The 15,313-nt window shown below is 40.7% G+C and overlaps 2 protein-coding genes across 5 annotated transcripts in view; one reads left to right on the plus strand and one right to left on the minus strand.

Annotated features, from left to right (window-relative positions):
* The window catches only part of LOC134536236 (neutral amino acid transporter 9-like), a 32,932-nt gene extending 19,019 nt beyond the window's left edge, over positions 1 to 13,913 (minus strand). The window contains exons 1-3 of the mRNA XM_063375928.1: positions 13,620 to 13,913; positions 9,813 to 9,920; positions 9,188 to 9,326 (exon numbers count right to left, since the gene is read on the minus strand). Of these exons, the coding sequence (XP_063231998.1) occupies positions 9,188 to 9,326; positions 9,813 to 9,920; positions 13,620 to 13,729 (357 nt within the window). The 5' untranslated portion in view covers positions 13,730 to 13,913. The remainder of the gene's footprint in view (positions 1 to 9,187; positions 9,327 to 9,812; positions 9,921 to 13,619) is intronic.
* Positions 13,914 to 14,190: 277 nt separating this feature from the next.
* The window catches only part of LOC134536237 (phosphoglucomutase), a 31,362-nt gene continuing 30,239 nt past the window's right edge, over positions 14,191 to 15,313 (plus strand). The window contains exons 1-2 of one of the 4 annotated variants that reach the window (XM_063375931.1): positions 14,191 to 14,367; positions 14,767 to 15,010. In XM_063375931.1, the coding sequence (XP_063232001.1) occupies positions 14,768 to 15,010 (243 nt within the window). In that variant the 5' untranslated portion in view covers positions 14,191 to 14,367; position 14,767. The other 3 variants (XM_063375929.1, XM_063375930.1, XM_063375932.1) reach the window with 3 other exon arrangements.

Below are 15,313 nucleotides of genomic sequence, written 5' to 3' on the forward strand. Positions count from 1 at the left end.
CGGCGCGCCGGGTCAATGACCCGCGGGGTCGTCGCGACGCCCCGCCTCCCCTCCCGCACTCCCCTCCGGCGCTCCGGGGTCGATCCGCGCGCGGTCACCCCCTCCCTCAAGCTGCTGGACGTACCAGAACCACGGCACACCGGGGCGACTGAAATGTTGCCCCTTGGAAATGCAGCCCTTCAGGATTTTTCTGACAGTAGTGTTTTTGAAAAGTTGTCTGAATTGTTGCCCTTTGGATGGGCAGCCCGTCAGGATTTTTCTGACAGTGGTAAGTTTGTAAAGTGACCTGACCTAACCTAACCTAACCTAACTTAACCTAACCTAACCTAAACTAACCACTGTCAGAAAAATCCTGAAGGGCTGCCCATCCAAGGGGCAACAATTCAGACAACCTTTCAAAAACGCCACTGTTAAAGAAATCCTGATGGGCTGCCCTTCCAAGCGGCAACAATTCAGGATTATAAAATTACGAAAATAGACAAATTTTAAGATACTGGAAGGGCTGCCCTTCCAGTCGTTTTACAAACTAACCACTGTCAGAAAAATTCTGAAGGGCTGCCCATCCAAGGGGCAACAATTCAGACCTTTCAAAAACTGCTGGAAAAAGGATGTCTCATTTACCGTCGGAACACTCACATGTATCACAGCACTGACGGGCTTTGAGTAGTTGTGTTTATGTTTATGTAAATGCGGGCAGTTGCTGAAAAAAAATTCCGTTATTTAAAATGCAATTTTCAGATTTTAATTTTTTAGATTTTGTGAACTGTGTTAGCTAAAGCAAAGTATACTTGTACCTATAACAAGTTATATCTAATGAGAAAATATTTCCTCACAACAACTACATTTTTTTCCTCTTGCTTTGTTTGATGACATGTTTTCAGGATTATTTAAACACTTATAAAACATGTTTTCACAAATTGTATGGGCTGCCGTTCCAGTCGCTGTACAAACAAACCATTGCCAGAAAAATCCTGAAGGGCTGCACTTCCAAGGGGCAACAATTCAGCTCCCCCGAGCTACTCATCCACCTCAGCTTATTCTTAAACGCTTTACGTAAAAAACACAGAACTCCGGATGTCTTAGCCAGTTTTCTTTAAATCGGGTGTTTTTGAAGTGAAAACTTTTGTAGCAGCGTTGAGCGATTTTTGGTAGGGGCAAAACTTATGGGGTTCGCGTCACCGACATGCTAGTGACGTGTTGCGCCAGACTGGCGAATCGCAGCGGCCTGTGTACATGTATACGCATATATACACTAATACAATGTATATACTCGAATGCATCATGTGCGTGTTGGACTCTTTTTTTGGATGGGTAAAATCTTGTGAGTTCGCATCACCGACATGCTGTAGTAGCAGTAAGTGAAGTTAATTTGACCACGTGAACACATGACCTAGGTCTGACATCACTGGTAAGTCATAGCTAGGTAATGAATTTTTACGTAATTTTTACATACAACTGACATCTTTTGTGACTAAAAAATTGATGTAAGGATATAAATATAATACCAAAATCATTTTCTTACGTACATTTGACGTAGAAATGATATATTATACATTTAAAAACAAAGTTTTAAGTTTTCACTTCTGTTGACAGTCCCCATGATGGCTATTTTTTTTTCTGACGTTCCGCACACTGTATAGTTTGCCGGGGCGGGAGGGAGAGATAAAGTGCCACTTTTTACAGACGTTCTGGCCGAGACAGTCGAATGTCGTGACACGGTAAACAAAGCAAGCACACGAACGTGAGTGCAGAACAAATCATAAATGTCATTAAACAAAGCAAGAGGAGTTGTGAGGAAATATTTTTCTCATTAAATATAACTTGCTATATAAGTATACTTTGCTTCAGCTAACACAGTTCACAAAATCTAAAAATTAAAATCTGAAAATTGCATTTTAAATAATGGATGTTTTTTTTTTAGCAACTGCCCGAATTTACATAAACATAAACACAGCTACTCAAAGCCCGTCAGTGCTGTGATACATGTGAGTGTTCCGACGGTGAATGAGACATACTTTTTCCAGCAGCTGTGTCTTGAGGAGTGGAGAATTCCAGAATTGGAATGCATTCGTCGTAACTTTTGTGCTAACTTTTGTGAACTGTGGTATCTAAAGTAAAAAAATATTTTAATTAACAAGTAATGATTAGGGACCGGAAAAGTTCACGGGTTCAATGACCTCTAGGATGAACTTTATAGTTCTACGTACACTCGGTCAAATGTCACCCTCTCATTGGCTGCTGTCTTGTGAAGGTGTCCCAACGTAGCGGCCTGTGATTCGACACAGCTTCGGTTGAGAGTTTCTCACTGACCCAGAGTCGTCCAGGTGAGTTGTGAGCCAATAGCAGAGGCAGCACTGATGTATAACTATTTGTGTTTTAGCCTATCGCGAAATGAATCCGCGAAATTTTCCGGTCTCTAGTAATGATCTATGGCAAGATATTTCCTCATAAAAAAAAAGGCGCGACCAAATTATTTTTCTTGTGGTGTTAATGTCACGTATGGTTAGTTCAGCATTCACGTTTATGTGCTTTAAGTTACGTCTGCAGTTGTTTTCAGTTTAATTATTACTTCAATGTTTTCTTCGAAACACCTTAATTTGCGTGTACATCACTTAACAATCAGCGCCCCTGGTTTTAGACAGCGTTACGAACAGAGTGTGGTGAGTGTTGCATTGCCCGCCTGCCCTGCATCGAAGTATTGCGTTCCGAATTTCATTACAGTTTCTCGCGAAAAACGGTGGAGTACATATAGGGTAGTACAACAAAGCTACCTATTTAATTAATTTTGACATTAATATTTACAATCAGTCTATGAAAAACCACATTATTCTTCCGCGTCGACAAAATTTATGTGAAATAAGGGTTTTATCCTAAGTTATTTCCATTAAATAATTTTACTTCAGCGACAAGTTTTGCAATGTTTGTAGAGCTTGGTTCAATTAGACATTACCCAGACGCCAGTGCGTTTCAGCATAAAAGAGTTGCTTTATTACTTAAAAAAAAAAAAAACTACCGTTGTTTCAGGCAAATCCTAGAAATATTCAAATTTCTCAAATACTATTGAAAATACATAAACCATTTCCTCCTTAACACCAACGAAATCCAAAATGTTAATATTAAATAATGAAAAAAAAGCGTATGTTTTTACTTCCACAGTCAAATTTTATACCTATCACATACGTAGAATTGAAATTTAAGTGACATGTTTAGGAAGTGTAAGGAGCTTGTTAGATTGCTTCCGGAGGCGCACCGTAACTGTGTGGAAGGTACCATAATTGTAGTACGTCTGGCAACACTGCCCCTCCCTGCTGCGGGCGGGGGTTGTTCGGGCGGCTGAGGGGGGGAAGGGGGTGGCCGGGGGACAGCAGCTTCAGTCCCGGCCATGGCGTGACGCAGAGAGGCGCCTCACGGTGAGTTACGCCCGACTGTGCTCGAGACGTGTGGCGCGCGCGTGTGATTGGTTCCCCGGCCCGAGGGAGGCGAGTCCTAATCATTTAACACCATTTCTTGGACATACGCCACTGCAATTTTTTACACTTTTTGACATGAAAAAAAAAATTGGTTGTCTGTAAAGTCGGTTTACGGACGATAGTTCAATGTGACAACGTCATAACAAAACATTGATGAAATGATTGCATACTTTTATGAATAAAATTGGATCATTTTTATTTTAATAATTAAAGAATAAATACTTGAGATTATACTAGTAATCAGATTTTTAAAACGCAAGAATAATTAACCTTTATTGCCGAAATTTTTGTTGTAATAAGCAATAAAAACCACATTAACTTTTCACTTCACTTTATAAACAGTCGACGAAACAGTTCACGTGTAGATGACTTGTAATTAATTTTAAAAACTGGCGTTTAGCTATAAAGTTTAATATAATTATGAACAAGTTTTCATATAAATAAACTGTAATCAAATATCTATCATCAATTATATGAATCACCATAATTTTTTAGTCAATTGTAACATAACCTATTATTACTGCACTCGCCGACAGCGTAACGGAACACAGCGTAACGGAACAATGAGCGTAACGGGACACAGCGTAACGGAACACTTTTGCGTGCGTGCAGCCGGCGTTCATCGATTTATTAGACGTCACGTCAAAAAAAAAAATTCAAAGGATGCAAACTAAGAAATAAAATTGAAAACATAAACTCACAGAGAAATAAGCCCAAATCAGCTGATGTCAAACAGGTAAACCCGACGATGAACCTAAACTAGGTATTACCAGGGGCAGGCATTTTTCGCGAAAAGATCTGAACACTTATTAGACTGCAACAAGGTACACCCGAACCTGTGGTTTCGTCCTTGTGATATTGGCATCCGTCTGCGAGAGAAGTCGTTGCCTTATTTGACCGAGCCACTCAGGACGCGTTTGCTTCCGCACTGAATCACTGTGATTGGTGATGTTACAATCGGTATGTACCTAAGAGAAGCTCACCCTATCACGAAACACAGACGATGCTATAGTATTTTAACTTTCATCTAGTCTGGAAATCTTTTCTCGAAATCTGCATGGTCCTAGGTATTACGTGACAACGCAATGACGACAGCACCGACGAACACAAGTCTGTCTGTGCCTGACGACGGGAACAGACGCCAGTTGCCGAAACGTCGCGTGTTCGTCGGTGTCGTCGTCGTTGTGTTCGCGTGCTTGCTCATAGGCGTGCCTACAGGGGGGGGGGGGCAGGTGGGCCATGGCCCCCCCTAATGTAATCACTCAGATCGGCATTTTCTCTAATGTGTTCGTTAATATTCGTATATTCCTGGCACTGTGACACTCAAACTGTGTTTCAGTGTTGCAGCATGCTAATTAACAATTTTTTAAAAAATTTTATCGTTCTGGAAATACAGCCGCCTTAATTTATTTAAAACATGAGGTCCCTTAAAATGGCCAAGCAAAAAAAAAAATATTTTAAGAGGTTTGTTAAAGTTCTGTTGTCTGAATTGCTGTGTTTGCATTCACTAAAAATAAGTTCATTTCAAGGTAGATCTGGACCAAGCTATTGGAAATTAGAGGGGGGGGGGGGAAATGTGTAAGTATCCTTTAAACATTGTCTATGGAAAAAAAAATATATATATATTTTCAAGATTGTTAAAATTATACGGATATAAATATTAACTAGTAATCATATCTCGTTGATACTGCACAAAAATATAAACAAGTCAATGAGTGAATGTATTCAGGCTATTTAACATTCTAAATTCAGCTTCTGATTTAAAAATTTAGCAGGGCCCCTAATGGAAATATCTGGGCACACCTATGTGCTTGCTGAGTTGTCTAGGTTTTGTTGTCTGCCTGCATTTACTGTTTCTGTGGAAACTGTCTCGTCGTTGTTAGCCCTCTGTGTTTGTCTGCGCTGTTGTTATTTTTTCCATGACTAAATTCCTTCCACGGAATTCTTGTGCTGTCCGATATTTGAGTTTGAATGTGTTCCTCTGTGCTGTCGTCGTTGTTGTCCATAACACCTGTTTAGGTTCATCGTTTGGTTTAACTGTTTGACATAGCTTTTTTAGGCGTATGACCAAGAAATTGTATCAAATCAAAACTCCCCATTACATGAAGCATTTAAAGAAAGAGTTCTAATAAGCAGAGACCTGAAACATTCACGTTATATTCCGGATTCAGGATGAACTCCAGGTTACTGTACACTGTGGCTACTGTCACATTTTATATTTTGGGCCGGCTTGCATGTGATTGGTTTATTTGAATTCTGCGATGATTTTATTGGTCTCTTTTCCTTGTGGGCGGGTAGAAACTTCCTGTGGTCAAATTAGGACACAATTCAGGTTTATAATGGTATGAAGACCAGCCTCAGGTCTCTGCTGATACGAAGACTATATAAACGCCAGCTTACAGCCTAGCTCAATACTTAAAGGTGATATTCGCAATTGAAAATCAGGTTTAGGCTATGCTGTACAAATTTGTGCCTAGCATATATAAAACTATTGAAAAGTAAACTACGATTCCATACGGGCAGAGTTTTATGCTATGCACAGTGCCGCGGTTATTTCGGGGACTCATTTCACTACAGGCTAGACTCGACTATGTATAATCAAAACCTTTTAGCCTGATTCGTTGGTTGATCACAACGGCGCGTTATTTGGCGGGTAACATGTAATTGGGTAACCACTTCTCATTGTTCGTAACTGGCTCAAAGTCGTCAAAAGAAATCTAGTACAATCATCAACGCGAATATGTATAACTAGAGACCGGAAAAATTCGCGAATTCATTTCACGACAGCCTGAAATTCAAATAGTTATACCTCAGTGATGCCTCTGCTATTGGCTCACAACTCACCTGGACGACTCTGGGCCAGTGAGAAACTCTCAACCGAAGCTGTGTCGAATCACAGGCCGCTACTTTGGGACACCTTCACAAGACAGCAGCCAATGAGAGGGTGACATTTGACCGAGTGTACGTAGAACTATAAAGTTCATCCTAGAGGTCATTGAACCCGCGAATTTTTCCGGTCCCTATGTATAAATTAAAGACGGGAAAAAGTCGCGATTTAAATGACCTATAGAATAGACCCCACGATCCTCTATGGACTCGAGCAAATTATATCTGCTCATTGGCTACTGACTCGTGACACCTGTTAAATGGGCCGTTCGTGATTCGATACCTTTTTTGTTGAAGGTTTTTCACTGGCCCAGAGTCCTGCAGATAAACTGTGATCCAATCACTGAAGTAGCAAAAAGGCAAACGTATTGGGATTTTAGCCTATAGCGAAATAATTCCGCAAATATTTCAAGACTTTGTGTATAGTTGTTTCAAGTCTTTTCTGCTCAATGAATCCCCCCAACATGATCGTGGCTGTAGCTAAGGAGTTATGTATACAAGCTCGTCTTGATCACAATATATTTGGGGAGGCGGGGTTGGGACAGTCCGTAATTACGTACGAAATTTGTGCCTTGCGAATTAACGGATATTTTATGTCGTCCTATTGAGAATTATGAGCTCTCAAAGGTTCCAGAGCCCTTGAGAGGTTCATGCTCTGTACCTTGCTGCCTGTCAATGTGCAGAACTATTAAAGCCCTACTCTTATTAAAGAAACTGTATGAGGCTGCACAGTAAAGACAAGGAAAGTGTTAGCTGTCGCAATATTATCCACAGGTCATAATGGGTCCGGAAGTTCTTTTGTACCGACTCGGCACTGTTCATAAATAAATTATGACTCTTTATGGTTCGTTTGACTCTCGTTTTAATCTTTAAAAGTTTTTTTTCAGAGTGAATACAAATAACACAGAAGTTTCCCCACCATTTTCACGTACCAAAATGCCCATACGGTACTTCTGATTGTTCTACAGTGACATAAAGTACCTGAAAATTTATTACTAAAACAAAACAAAATACTGCATAAAGGCGACGATGCGTCTGAATACCGTGCAATTGTTTCTCTTATCTTCCAGATGTTGAGCACGCGAATAACCGCCACGTGCATAGGGCTCTTAAGACTGGCCTGCGACAGCTTCCACACAGGACCAGGGAGGTAAGAAGTTAGGAGCGGGCGTGCACAATTTTAGTCCCGTTAATAATATTATGTTGAAACGAGAACGAACTCCACCCCCCTCTACCACATGGGTAGCAAAATAATTTTTTCATCTGGTTGGGTTTTAAGTTTTAACGTTGATTTCCTGCCAACGTGATGATCAACATCTTTGTTCTTTTCCGATGGCTTTTTTTCCGATTCTTCCTAACGAGTTCTTGAATAGTTTGTTTTGCTTCAGCTGTAGAAAAGCCTTTCCTTTTTTTTTCCATATCTAACTAAAACTAAGTGCACATATTTCTTTGGGTCAGGGAAGACTTGAAGTGCGTCCTAGGCTGAATCCTTTACGCCTAATTATTAGGGACAGGAAAAATTCGCGGGTTCAATGACCTGTAGGATGAACTACATAGTTCTACGTACACTCAGTCAAATGCCACCCACTCATTGGCTGCTGTCTTGTGAAGGTGTCCCAACGTAGTGGCCTGTGATTCGATAAAGCTTTGGTTGGGTGTTTCTCATTGGCCCAGAGTAATCCAGGTGAGTTGTGAGCCAATAGCAGAGGCAGCACTGAGGTATAACTGTTTGTGTTTTAGCATATCGCGAAATGAATTCGTGAATTTTTTCGGTCTCTACTAATTATGTTGGGTTTCAGCCATGCAGAGTGGGTAGCATGTATCGTGTGCTTTGTTCGGGGATGACTTAACTCCCGTATCTTAAATTTCGACTACAACTAGTTCAGTTGGGCCCGGTTTGAACCTGCGTGCACATAGTGACGGGGTGAAATTGTTCCAAGCGTTGAGCAGGCAGGTCCAGCACAGGGCTGAAGGATGGTCAAGGAAGAAGGGTGGGTCTGAGGCAGAGAGTCTCAACTGGGCTGGGGTCGGGAGCTCACAGACGGGGTGTTTATCCTAGCCTGACTCAAACTAAGTGTGTTTGTCGGAAGGATTTGGGTGTCAGGGAGGGACCCAGGCGCGTCTCAGGCCGAAGCCTGCATGCCTGGTCGTGCTGGGATCAGCCGGGCAAGGTGCTCTGCGCGGGGATTGGCCAGCCGTGGCAACCATGGGTGACATGTCTAACTCCCCCCACTCTTCACTCTAGAGCAGCGATTCCCAATCTTTTTCAGCCGGCGACCCACCTTTCCTTACAGGAATACCTCCACGGTCTATCGGTCCATGGTGGAGTAAACAAAACCTTATTTGTATAGTAATCCCTTCCTTATTCATATATAATTTACCATCAAATATATCCATATGCTTTTTTTTAAGATACCGATTGATTATTGATAAACAATTTGTAGAGACCTGCAAAATTCGCGGATTCATTGACCTCTAGGATAGACTCCACAGTCCTTTAAATACTCGCGGAAATGGACACCTGTTCATTGGCTACTGACGCGTGAGACGTCTCAACTAGGCTGTCCCGTAATTCGGCACTTTCTTGGTTTAGTGTTTTCCACTGGCTCCCAGTTCCCCGGATAAAATGTGGGCCAATCGCAGAAGCGGCACGAAGGTATAGTTGTTTTGATGCTAGCCTATCGCGAAATGAATCCGCGAATTTTCGCATGTCTCTTAACAATTTGTGTATCCGATTTGAAACTGGTTGACAAAATATAAGCACTTTGTGGCGAAGCAGTTGTTTATTTAACAATAGACGTGTGTTTGCGATGGAGTCGCGCGGGACTCACCAGCGCCCGGCTGGCCGGGTCCGCGTGCGCGCGCAGCTTGCTGTAGTACTGGAGCCGGTTCAAGGTCACGTCCCCCAGCTGCTCGTCCAGGGAGCGGCGCACCGCCTCCGCCCGCGTCGACGCGCCCGTGAACGGCCGCCTGCGGACCCCGAGCACTGACACTCCTCTACTGTTATGGGAAGCCTGCAACTCACGTAGTTTCGGTTCCCTGCAAGAATTACCGAAGATTTCCGAAGTTTTTGCGTTTTGGTATTAACGCCACTTCAGCCGCTAAATCAATGAAAACAAGCATGTTGCGACCAGTGGCGTAGCCAGGATTTGTGTATGGGGGGTGTTAAGAAGCATGGCCCCCCCCCCCCCCCGTATTAAAGCGGCCCGGGGGTCCTCCCCCGGGAAAATTATGATTTTAAGGTGTAAAATAGTGCTATTTTAGCAGTTTTCGGTACTTAAATTTAAATATTGTAATGGTAAAATTTTTATTAATTTTTATATGTAATTTGTTTGAGTGATGAATAAGAAATAATTTAAAGATTTTGTGCTAATGGGGGGGGGGGGGGGTGTTTGAACCCCTAAAACCCCCCCTTGGCTACGCCCCTGGCTGGGACGTCGCTCGACGGGGACTGACCTGGTGGGCTGGAAGACCCGCGGCGCGGCGGCGGGGCGCATGGCGGGGGGCGCGGGCCGGGGGTTGTCCTGGTCGCTGGTCTCCGAGTCGGGGAACATGCAGGCCGGCCTGCAGCACAGGGGGGGGGGGGGGGGCACTGCTGGTGCTTCTCTGTGGCCAGCAATGGCGCACATGTCAGTCAGTGAGGTAGCTCGGCTCCTGGGTCGCAGCCGCGTCCTCGTGCGAACAATTCACCGACGTTTTCGGCAGTCGCCGTCATCAGGGAGCAGTTCCCTGCGGCAGGCCGATGACGCGGCTACAACCCGGAAGCCAAGCTGCTTATCACTGTAACGTCAAATTTTTTTTTTGCAACTGGTTTCCAAAAACGGTTTTTTTTGGAGACGTTATAAGAACAGTTGAGTGCGCGAGAGCGCGGGGCTGCTACCTCGCGGACGTGTCTGGGCGCCGGCGGCGGGTCACTGCGGTGCGAGGGTCAGTGTTATCAGCGCGGCGCGGGCCGATAAGCGCGGGGCGCCCTCGCCCGGGCTGGCCGGTTGTCTGGGTCCCGGCGGCTTTCCTCATCATAGTTTTCCAAAATTACTAAAGTATTATTTTACTGCAGTGCTATATATATATATATATATATATATATATATATATATATATATATATATATATATATATGTGTCAAAAACTGTGGAGCCAGCTAGCGTCTAAAACGAAATCATTATCTAATTTATTTAATAATTTCCTCAATTCTAGCCGAACCCTCCCAGTATCAAGAATATTGTGTTACGATAGTTGAGTGTAAATGTCAAGGTAAGGTGTTTCAAAGGTACGTTAAATAATAATAATATCGTAATTTTAGACCTTGGAATAAAGTGTAATCAAAATCCAAATTGTACTGTTTATATGCATGTGTAGTGCGTGTTATGACCGTGAATAAATAAATAAATAAATATATATATATATATATATATATATATATATATAAGGACGTTTTTGAACCAGAAATCAAATGCACACGACTAAATAAGAACTACGCGATTATTATTATTCATCTTCCAAACCCACTGTTATATAGAGCAGCAAGCTAATTAAGACCATACTAAACTTACTACTGTTCGGTATTTCGATTCTAAACAAACTGAAATTTACTAGACAAAATTATTGTTTTGGCCCCTCCCTGAGGCTCGTTCTGGATCCGCTCTCGCGAACAGCAACCTCTATACATTTATTCCGTTTTATTCGACTTGAACTCGTGATTTGTTGTCACGTCAGGAGTGTTTGTCGCAGACCTCGAGCGACGGGGGACGGGAAGTGACCGCGGGAGACCCGGCAGATAGCGCGCGTGCCGGCGGGACCCACTTGGAGCGACCCCGCCGCTGACGTCACGACCAGGAAGCCGCCCCGGGACACCCCGACCCCCGTGCGGCGGCTGGTCATAGCCAGCGCCTCGGCTTCTCCTCTGAACGATCCATGCGTCGGGGAACTAAGATTTCATACAATCTCTCGGATGATGCCCATCAACATCTGCGCTTTTCTGCATCGTTGTGTTCGTATACGTTCTGCGTTGTCCACGTTTTATTTTTGCCTGTCTGCATTTACTGTTATTGTTGAAACTGTCTCGTCGCTGTTGTTCCACTGTGCTCGTCTGTGCTGTTATTCATTATTATTTTTTTCATGACTGAATTTCTTCCACGGAATTCTTGTGCTGTCTGATATTTAAGTTTGAATGTGTGTTCCTCTGTGCTGTCGTCGTTGTTGTCCATATTACCTGTTTAGGTTCATCGTTGGATTTATCTGTTCGACATCAGCTGATTTAGGATTTTTCTCTGTGGGTTTATGTTTTATTTTTTTTCCCTCTTACTTTTCATGCATGAATGTGTTCCCATGACAAACAGTGAGGGAGTTATGAATTTTTTTTGTCCTAAAATAACTGTTTTTTCCCACCCCTTTGCAGTAATGGCTGGTCGTATAAAACATTATCACAGGCAAAAGTTGTAAATAATATTTAGAATGTTTAAAATAAAAAAGAAGAGATTTTATACTATACATGATAGGGGTAGTTATGATTTTTTTATTTCAACCATTGTGTTTTAACCCTTTGCAGCAATGGTTCGTCTTAACAAAATATGTTTCAGACAAATAGTTTAAATAATATTTATAACGTTTGCAGACAATTCGAACGGATTTGATGATGTGTTTACTGAGGGTATTATACATTAATTTTTGCCCTCCAACCCTCGTTTTTTCCACCTCTTGCAGTTATAGTTGGTCGTATCAAAAACTTATGTCAAAAAAACGTTTTGACATTACTTTAAGGAGATACAATAATGTCATACGATGCGATATTTGTCATATTACAAGAGTTACAGCGATTTTTCTGTTTTAAAAAAAAATTCCGCATTTCTACCCTTTGGTCGGATCTTGCCCATTACAGGCTCCACCATGATTTTCCATGATTGTATTTTAAGTAATAGTTTGTGCAAAATTATGGCAGTTATCGTGCCAGCAAAATGTAATATATAAGTATGAAATATTTTATTGAACGATGGTTTTGGGATCTATGGACAATAAAACGAAAAATAATGTAAAAGATTTCCGGAAGTCGCACCATGGCAACGGTATTTCTTTGAAATCTACCTACCTAAAAATCAATGTCTTTGTACCTATCTCACTGCCGCTGCTGCCTTCAAAATGTGACAAAAATAATTTTCTAACATTTATTATCCAACAACTTATTCTTAAATGAAGGCACAAATTACTAGTTTGAAATAGAGAGCAGTCAATTAATTTAAACATAATTAAGTTTTTTTTCGTGATTAGTTAATCATGGTAGTTCATACTTGCAATACAAGACTGAATTCCGCATATAAAACAGAATATAAATATTACTAACCGATAATTTAAAAAAAAAACTTTTTAGTAACAAAGAAGCCTAGTTCTTTACTACAAGAATTTTTAAATGTATTTTTGTATGACACCATTTAAAACCAAAATTATTGGAACTGTCTAAACTGTTGTATTCTTTAACTGAATTAACTGATTTTTTATTGATAGCCTTCATTAGTTGACTGAAAATAAATGGAGATTTATTTAATGTTAATGTTACTTTTTTGTCTGTACTAATGTGTGATAATATGAGTTTTTTTTATTAGTAACATGTCTTAATCTTGTTTTATTTTAAAATTTGGCATGTGAAGTTTAAGTTGCATTTAGCAAAATTATAAGATTAATACATAATTTGTACAAATTTTATGCTATACCTACGAAGTTTTTTTTTGTCCGCCAACCCTTGTTTTTCAACCCCTTGAAGTTATGGTTGGTCGTAGTAAAAATATTTTCAGACAAAATATTTTGACGTGACTCCTACGAGTTACGTTCAAACGGATGTGATATTTTCCATATTATGGGCGTTACAGCGATATGTCTGGTTTTCAAAAAAACCTTCCCCATTTCTACCCCTTTGGTGGAATATTTCCCATTAACAAACTCGACCGAAATTTTCCACTACTAGATTTTATGCATCAGTTTGGAAGTGATTTGTGAAAAATTGTGACAGTTATCGTGGGGGCCTATGAACCATGAAACGAAAAACTACATAAACAATTTCCGAAAGTCGCACACAATGGTAACGGCTTCAATAAGTAGAATTTTTTTGAAATCTACTTATAAAAAAAAAAAAAAAAAAAAAAAAAAGGTTGAAAAACTTGTTTGACATGTTGAAAAATTATTGTGCTAATTCCTGGATATGTAATAATAATAATAATAATAATAATAATAATAATATAACCCTCATTTAGGAGCAAGAAGTAGTTCACTTACCCATAACTGGAATGGCTTGCTGCGCTTGCTCCTGACGACAGCAAAGTATGCGATTCGCTCTCAGATTCTTCTGAGTAGTGTTGCCATCCTCGAGGTCTCTGATTAAACATTATTATACTATAATTGCAAGTCCAGAGTTTTGTATTTAAAAATGTATTACGCTGCGTAAACAATTAAAAATAAACGAACTCTCCGCGTAGGTAGAAAAACACAGTCGTAGGCACCTCCAGGACATGACAACTTGCTCCGTTACTGTTTTAACGCGACAAATAACATACATCTGCTCTTGATTTCCATGGAATCACACACTTTTAAAGTCTTGATCTTTGAATGGTTGACCGCCTCCCGCTTTATATAATCGATGAACGTCGCATGTGTAGCCAACGCTGAAAAACTAAATTTTTGTATTTATTAGCCATTTTTCTCAAATTAGAATGCATATAAAATGTATTTTCTTGTGGTGTTAAAGAGATAAAATTTAAATATTGAAAATGTAATATATATTAAAAAATGGTATAGTAATGTTGTTGTGGTAGCACTGACTGACAAAATACGTCATTGCGATCCCTACCACCCCGTGACGTTTATCTAGCCAAAATGGTTCAGGTACTAAGTACAGCTGATAAAAAGAGGTTAAACGTGCTAATGATTTCACAATTTTATAGCTGTGGTGACATTTGCACCGAATCGGAACAGCGGTCGTACAGCTCGTAAATAATTGTATTTAATCGGAAGGAAGTTAAATCCTGTAAGTGAATAACACTTTCTCGGTAGATCAATAACTGTAATGTGACACTTCTGATGCGCGCTATTTTTAACTTAATTGTATTAACATTACTATGTTTTTTAAAATTATTTAGTGTGATTTTTAGTCACAGCCAGAACAGGCAAGTGTTTAAATTGAATTGTAACCCTTTAGCGAAGGTCTCTTGTATTTTTTCCCCGTAGTTTTTTTTGTCCGCCCCGCCAGCGGCGTCTTACAAATGCCCTTGAGTCAAAGTCAAACTGAAACCAGACCGGTGACCGCTGCTGGGAACAGTTTCTTGCGTGCAGACGTTTTTTTTTTTTAGCTTTTTTTTTAACTCGTAGATACAGGAGACCTGACTCGGAGGGGAAAAGAGAAAAACTAACCTAACCTGTTTTCCAGAATGTCGCTGAAATCTGTAAAAGTTGCTACGAAGGCGTATGGAGACCAGAAGCCGGGGACCAGCGGGCTGAGGAAAGCCGTCAAAGTGTTCCAGCAGGAGAACTACACCGAGAACTTCGTCCAGGCGATACTGACAGCTTTGGGGGAGTGCTTGAAAGGTTCCAAACTGATTGTGGGTGGTGACGGAAGATTTTATGTAAGAGAAGCAGTGGATTTGATCATCAAAATAGCAGCAGCCAATGGGGTATGTGCTGCCTGTTCACTCTTATCCAAACACTTTCAAGTAATTAAAAAAAAAAAGACTGCCTAAGCATACATTTAGCCTGCTATATAACCATTTATTTTGGTGTCTCGTTAGTAAAATAGTAAGTAATTATCTAGGAGAAGGGTACATTGGAAAAAAAAAATGAGAATTCATAAATGCTTTGTTCTACTGTCTGACATTTTTTTCTAATTCTTATGTCAAACTACAAAACTATAATTGTACCTTTTAGGCCTATTTCATTACATATACAGAATAATTTTCCAGTAGCATGTTCATTCCTGA

This window comes from Bacillus rossius, chromosome 10 (assembly GCF_032445375.1).
Source record: "Bacillus rossius redtenbacheri isolate Brsri chromosome 10, Brsri_v3, whole genome shotgun sequence".
NCBI lineage: Eukaryota > Metazoa > Arthropoda > Insecta > Phasmatodea > Bacillidae > Bacillus > Bacillus rossius.